We start from the raw sequence: 7076 nt of genomic DNA on the forward strand, positions 1-7076 counted from the left end.
CCTCTAAAATCACCATTCAGTGCCGAACTCGAACCTGAGACCTCGCCAAAATCTTTCTTGCAAACTTCCTCAGCCAAAATCAAATCACGAATATCATTATATTTCAGTTTAGATTTACTTGCAGAACTGTTAATTGCTATTCTCATGGCTTCACAATTATCTGACAATGGAGCCAACAAGATCAGTGCACATATTTTATCATCAAGATCAATTTCCACAGACGACAATTGATTTGTGATAGTATTGAAAACATTCAGGTGTTGAGCAACATAAACACTTTCCACCATCTTCAAATTGAAAAACTTTTTTATCAAGTGCACATTGTTATTTGCCGATGGCTTTTCATACATACCTGATAAGGCTGCCATGAGATCTTCAGGCGTCCTTTCCTTGATGACGATATGTGTAACGGATCTCGATAGGGTCAATCGAATAACCCCCAGAACTTGTTGTTCCAACAAATTCCATTCAACCTCATCCATCATTTCAGATCTTTTCCTCAATAACGGAAGATGAAGTTTCTTCCCATAAAGATAATTCTCTATCTGCATTCTCCAATAACCAAAATATGTGTCATCAAACTTCTCGATCCCTAAAACTTTCACTTCATCTGCAGCCATCATTCTACCTCAAATCTGAAATCACGCTCTGATACTAGTTGTTGTTAGTGCGGGATCTAGATATACCAGTTGATGTGGTATATATATAAAACAAAACAGGAGAACAATCAACGAAGTGAAAAATAGAACGAGAAAAATCACACCAGAAAAGAACACACAGATTTATGTGGTTCGACAAATTGCCTACATCCACGGAGTTGCAGAGGATTTTACTACTTGAGGAATTTACACCAGTCGATCACCTCTACTTATAAGAGGAATCTCTCACTCTTCGTTGCTCTCTATGTTCTTCTCTTTCTACACTGAGATACACCGAAAAAACTGTACATCGAGATACACTGAAGAAGAAACACGTACAAGAGAAATAAACCCAAAATTTCTTCTGTCACAAGTCACCACGAAGATGCCTAGGGAGAACAATCTTATTTTTCTTTCTTCTTCCTTCACTCGCAAGGAACTACCTCTTGCACTTCTTCTCTTCCACTGCCCTGTGGAAACCCGAAGAACTCTTCCTCTGCCTCAAGGAAGCCTGAAGAAGAATATCGTGACTTCACATAACTATCATATCTGAAAGAGAGCCGCTCTTTTTATCACGAAGAGAATGGAGCGAAGGGATGCTTCGCTTCGCGAAATAGAGAAGGCGGAAACGGTTCGCAGCAGCAGGGAGGTGCGACTCTTCGCGATCGGGAGCCGGATCGGGCGCCGATTCGCGAAAAACGAAAGGAGAGGCGGGAGAGGGAGATGGGCACGGTAGTGCCGTTTCGCGAGGAGGCGGGACCGGGAGTTCGCGGGAGATCACGATTCACGATTGGGGAAGCGGTCTTCAGCGCCTAACAAATACCCCCAACAAAATTTGAAGATCCCAAAGCAAGAGAAAATTTGACAAAAAAAAAAAAAGGAAAATTATTCAATTATTTTTATGATTAGGTGCTGTCTTAAATAATCCGTACCCTTGTGCGAAGTAAGTAATGTCATAAGAATATGAATTGGATGCTTTGGCGGCGTTGAAACATTTCCAAAAAAGGCAAAAAGTTGACCATTCTCGCCGATTATTTTGCTTAAACATTCACTTAATTACAACAGGAAACTTTTTACTGTCGATACATCTTGTGGTCCCCACTATGGACCTTAAGCAATTATCAATATTCCAATTGCTAGTTATTACATCCATGGGCCCTGTTGCTGTCTGTATTGGACCACTGCCGAATGACTCAGTTTCGATGCTGTGCAAATAATGGTTATTATGGTGGCTAAATAATTATAATCAAGATGCATCAAAGTTAGAAAAAGACCAGAAAATAAATATTGATGCCATTCTATGATATCAATGTAAATAAAAAAAATTATTTTGATGCCACCCAATAGTTTAATATGATATTTTTTTTTTTGGAGATTACGGGTGAAGTAGCACAATATTATTATCTTAAGTGTAAAAATGCATATATTTTTAGTCTAATTATATTATATTATATTATCTATAAATATTAAAATAAGGGTGTAAGAGAGTTGAGTCGAGCTCGAGCCACCATCAATTTTAGGTTGAGTTTTTTTTAATTAATAGAGTTTGTGTTCGAGCTCAAGCTCGAGTTTAATTTTGCTAGTATGAATCAAAGTGTTTCTCGTGACATAAAGAAAATAATATTAATTTAAGCTAGTATTATAACAAAATAATAAATAAAGTGAGCAAATGAGAGATAAATAATAAGAAATCGTATGATAAAAAATAAACATTATCATTTTTTTATAATTCAAAAATAAAAACTTAAAATTTGTTATATTTTGAGTATAATTTATATTAATATTTTTTAAACAAGTTTTCTCATGAGCTGACATGCGGAGTTAAGGCTAACTTGCTAGTTCATCGAGCTTAGCTCGTGAGCCAATTATCAAGCTGAGCTTGAACTGGCTCAAAAATTGAGTTGACTCACTTACACCTTTATATTGAATACATAATAAAATAATAACCTTGTCGTAATTCCTTCTCATTTACACTAGAAATTGTCATGTATGTACAGAAAAGGATCATTAAGAAGATGATATCATCATAATTCACTTATATGTGACCTAGTCTCTCCGTCTGCTTTTGTATACTGATTTATCTTTCTTACTACACAATAATTTTTCCATTTGCATAATGATGAAGGAGTTCCAATGCACCTGCACGTCTTAATTGTAAAACCTCGCCGCCAAATGCCTTTCGCAGTCCAGGCTCTTCTAAAGAAGATAAAAGATATTATTCCTCGTTCCTAACCGGTTCCAGCGGACCACAACAATACTTTCCATGCAAGCTGGCCGTCATAAGAAGTGTACAGGGTCATTACACGTTCCCCTAGAAAAATAGCCATGAATTACTGTGCTATTAAACAATGGAATAATTACTCCATGCCTATGCATCTTTTAAGGGTTAATTGAACTTCGTTAATAAAGCTCTAATGAAGACAAGGTGCTTGTTATTGTTCTTTATAAAGACCTCACCAACAACCTCCTGCTTGCCACCATCCCCCTCTATCTTCCACGCATTCAGTTCTCTCTCTTACCATACCAAACAGCAAACCTAACTTTCTCTCTCTTTCGCAGACTACCATGGTGGATGAGTCCAGCAACATAGATAAGAGGATAAACGTTAGCCAGGAGGCTGAGGTGAGGAAGGGGCCATGGACTATGGAAGAGGACCTCATCCTCATCAACTATATAGCCAACCATGGTGAGGGAGTGTGGAATAATCTTGCTCGATCTGCAGGTGATTGATGTGTATAGATTTATGAACGATTTTTGTTTTTTGAGATGGCGAATCTGATTACGATAACATATGTGTTGGATGGGTTTTATGAGAAGGTTTGAAAAGAACGGGGAAGAGTTGCAGGCTTCGATGGCTAAACTATCTCAGACCAGACGTGCGGAGAGGGAATATAACACCGGAGGAGCAGCTGCTGATAATGGATCTGCATGCCAGGTGGGGAAATAGGTGAGTTTCTTCTTAAAGATAAGGAGTTGCTTGCAATATATGCATCCTCTTGCCGCCAACATAATTAAGCTTTCATTGAAGAAATTTTAAAAAGTGGGTTATGTAAATATTAAGTTCTATATATTTATATTTATTTTTATGTTTGTTACTCTTTCTTTTTACGTAGTAATAAATAATATAAATAATTGTACCATAACTATTATCAACAAAAAAAAATTTATTTTATGTCAGGTGTGATCTTGATAATTGTACGGATGATTATTTTAAGTAAGCATCATGTACAGACGAAAAACTAAAAAAAATCATAATTATTATATTTGTTCGCTGATTAAGTGAGCTAAAGAGGTTCATGTGAAATGATTTGTGATTAAGTTTTTTGAGAAAAAAATTACTTTCAATAAGATTGTGAATTCGAATCAAACTTTAAAATTGTGATTTTGTCGTTGTTTATTCAACAAAAACAAAACTTTTGCTAACTCCCCATAAATATATTAGTTTTTTCTCTCCTTTGTTATCGTTTAATTGAGAAATTTAAATGTGTCAAATCTCACCGATGGTTATTATTCTATCATACCTTGTCCCGATCTCCACCGTCCATCAATTTTTTTTAAATAATAAAAAATAAGACACACAAAAATTTATCTTTGTTCTGATGAACTATTGATATTTGACACATATACATTTTCGCATATGTTATCCATATGAAATGATTTTTCGAGGAGGGCTGAGATAGCCTAATTTATTTTTTGGGCTGATCTCAGCCCTCCTCTTCCGCATAAACAAACTATTATTCCCAATCTCATATATTTATTTTGTAGCTGTTATATTTTTATTACCGTTTATGTATAATACATTAAAAATTATTTTCCTTGAACAATAATTAATATATAATTCGATCAACTCACTAATCTCGAATAATTAGTGCTCTAGAGCAATAATAGTGAAAGAGGACAGAAATGAGTACTTTAGTGTGGCTTGTGTTGGATATTTTCTGGTGGCGCTTTTAGAACATCAATTCATAAAAAGTTCAAATGAAGATGGTGACTTTCATGTTAACTATGGAAAGTAATTGAGCATATACCGAATGAGGAAAGGTCACACAAGTTCTCGTTTCTATTTTTTATGCTAACTTTTTACTAATTTTAATTATTAACTATTTCTTAGAATTTACTATATTAGCGTTAAAATGTGTTAATATATGTAAATAATTAAGCATACAGTTATATATAATTCTAGTTTCTGAACTTCCCAACAATTTTCATTCAGTAAAACATAAAACGCTCTATCAATTGCTGAAATAATGAAAGATAAAAAAAAGAGAGATCATAAATAGAATTGACATCTTTCGTAATACATGTGATACACACATCTTCGGAAAAATAAAATAAATAATAAATAAAAAAAAAATTATTAAAAATTAATTCATATTGAATGTACGCATATGAGCTTCGTAAGATATAATACAGTTTTTTCTTATCTTGATTTTCGAGTACATGTAAGAAAAGAAAAAAATTCGCTTGAAATTCTAAGCATTTTGCTTGCTTTCTGCTAGAAAATGAAAGAAGATTGGGGATTACTATATACAAAAAAAAAGGGAAGAATAAAGAAAGCTCCCTCTAAAATCTTCTTTTTCCAACGGTACGCTAAAGAACAAAGAAGTAATATTACTTAAAATAAATAAATAAATTGAGATCACCCGAGCGTGGATTTTAAAAACCAGTAAGAAAGTAATATGTATCAGACTCATGCAAAAGAAAGAAATGCTTGCACATACAATATTTATATATACTTACATTTACCATCTTCATGATAACAGATATTTTGTACATTCCTAACAGAGAAATGAAATGTTGATTGCAAATCCTATTTGCAATCCAATACATATTGATATCCTTGGACTAAACCTTGGGTATTTATTTGCCAAAAAAATAGCATATTTGGAATAGATATTTCTGTGATCACCTAATTATTTGGTAAGGTTACTATTTTAAAAATGCTTTTACACCAAGGTGGGGAAACATCAGATATTAATCAGAGCTATCAACCTAACGTGAGCAAATGTCTGACGAATGACTTTGATTGCATTTATGAATCAAGAGCTAATTCTCTTAAGTGACATGCAATAAACTAAATATATATCAATGATTTAAAATCACCTACTAAATATTAAGTTTTGTATAATGTCGCATAATATTTGTACTTAATTAATGGCTTTCCCAAGATCAATCATATCAACACATTATCCATGTTTAAGAAAATCAAGGAAGAAAAACTTGCTCAACAATATTTTCTTTGCTATTAGCTTCTTAGATTTATATAAGCGTCTCTTTTATTTTACATGACAAATCTATTGGATATCGAGATAGCCAATCTTATCTAATGTATAAGTTCTAAAATGTTGGAATAAATTAAACTTCTTGATCTAATGACATTTCAAATCTTTTTTTTTTTATTTTTTATTACACGAGATGGTCAAAAATTGCGAGGCAGCTCCCCGGAAGAACTGATAATGAGATCAAGAACTACTGGAGGACTAGAATCCAGAAGAAGGTTAAGAATGGCGATGCTGCCGATTACTCTAGCCAAATGGCCATTGATGAGGCCAGCACAAGCCACACAAGCAGCATTGAAGAAGGAATGGCTCAAAATAGCAATTACCCCGTACAACCAAATACCAATCCTGAAGCTTATCCTCCCTCATACAACGCTGCTGAATTGGGTGAAAACTTTTGGAGTATGGAGGATTTTTGGTCAATCCAATCGAACCAATCTCTTAATGGAGATTAATTAAAGTAATAAATAAGAAATTGATCGCTCTTATATGTATGAGTTATTGATGAAGGAGACACCTGGCTTTAATCAGCTTCATATATTTGGTATGTATGTATATTTGTTTGATTCTCCAGGTTAGTAAAGCGCTCGCACGCACTTGCATTTGTTGAAAAGTGGCAATTATTACGGTTAAATGCAATAAATCAAGTGGGAGGTAGCTTGCGCTTGATTTGCTTAAGTATTATATGTTGCATCTGGATTCTGGAGCTATAGATTTTATAAGGCTCAAATAACTTGTGTAAATGCTGTCTGAATTTTACCAGTAATATATCAAGCCTTTTAACCAATGCTTTAATGTATAGTTTTTTTTTTAATCTTTTTAATTAATAGCTTTATGTTGCGTATATTATGAGTTAAATTTTGTTCAAGGTGTACATTCTGTGTGTGTTTTTCTACTTTTCATGGTGATATTTTATTTATTTTTCATGCAACCTAAGTGTAGAGAAATAAAAATTATTTGGTATGGTCCCTATATTAAGTACATCCGACAGTGGATGGAAAGATCATTATACATGTACGTAAATTTGTGATGATGTTACCTCCTGACTATTCATCTTGTCCTTACATCCAGACATCTGCATGTAATAATTTGAGATGCTTCGTGTGCGTCTTGATGAAACCAATTTTATTAAATAATTATTACACATCCTCACATAAAT

General features: G+C 33.8%; 1 protein-coding gene and 1 long non-coding RNA gene across 2 annotated transcripts; one reads left to right on the top strand and one right to left on the bottom strand.

Annotated features, from left to right (window-relative positions):
* Nucleotides 1–2575: 2575 nt before the first annotated feature.
* LOC110018908 lies at nt 2576–3169 on the bottom strand. The gene is made up of 2 exons (XR_002293405.1): nt 3096–3169; nt 2576–2949 (listed from the first exon to the last, which is right to left on the bottom strand). It is a non-coding gene; the product is annotated as an uncharacterized LOC110018908 (long non-coding RNA).
* On the top strand, nt 3111–6707 carry LOC110018907 (myb-related protein 305-like). Its single transcript, XM_020716387.1, has 3 exons — nt 3111–3360; nt 3456–3585; nt 6054–6707. Exons 1-3 carry the CDS (start codon nt 3204–3206, stop codon nt 6370–6372), a joined length of 606 nt encoding a protein of 201 aa, XP_020572046.1. The 5' UTR covers nt 3111–3203; the 3' UTR covers nt 6373–6707.
* Nucleotides 6708–7076: the final 369 nt, after the last annotated feature.

Source organism: Phalaenopsis equestris, unplaced genomic scaffold (genome assembly GCF_001263595.1).
Source record: "Phalaenopsis equestris unplaced genomic scaffold, ASM126359v1 Scaffold000036, whole genome shotgun sequence".
NCBI lineage: Eukaryota > Viridiplantae > Streptophyta > Magnoliopsida > Asparagales > Orchidaceae > Phalaenopsis > Phalaenopsis equestris.

Bases quoted from the DNA above. Each gene is read 5' to 3' on its own strand.
- LOC110018907 (XM_020716387.1), top strand. From the start codon at position 3,204: ATGGTGGATGAGTCCAGCAACATAGATAAGAGGATAAACGTTAGCCAG. The intron at 3,361-3,455 runs GTGATTGATGTG...TTTTATGAGAAG, and splicing joins TAATCTTGCTCGATCTGCAG to GTTTGAAAAGAACGGGGAAG. The intron at 3,586-6,053 runs GTGAGTTTCTTC...TTATTACACGAG, and splicing joins CATGCCAGGTGGGGAAATAG to ATGGTCAAAAATTGCGAGGC.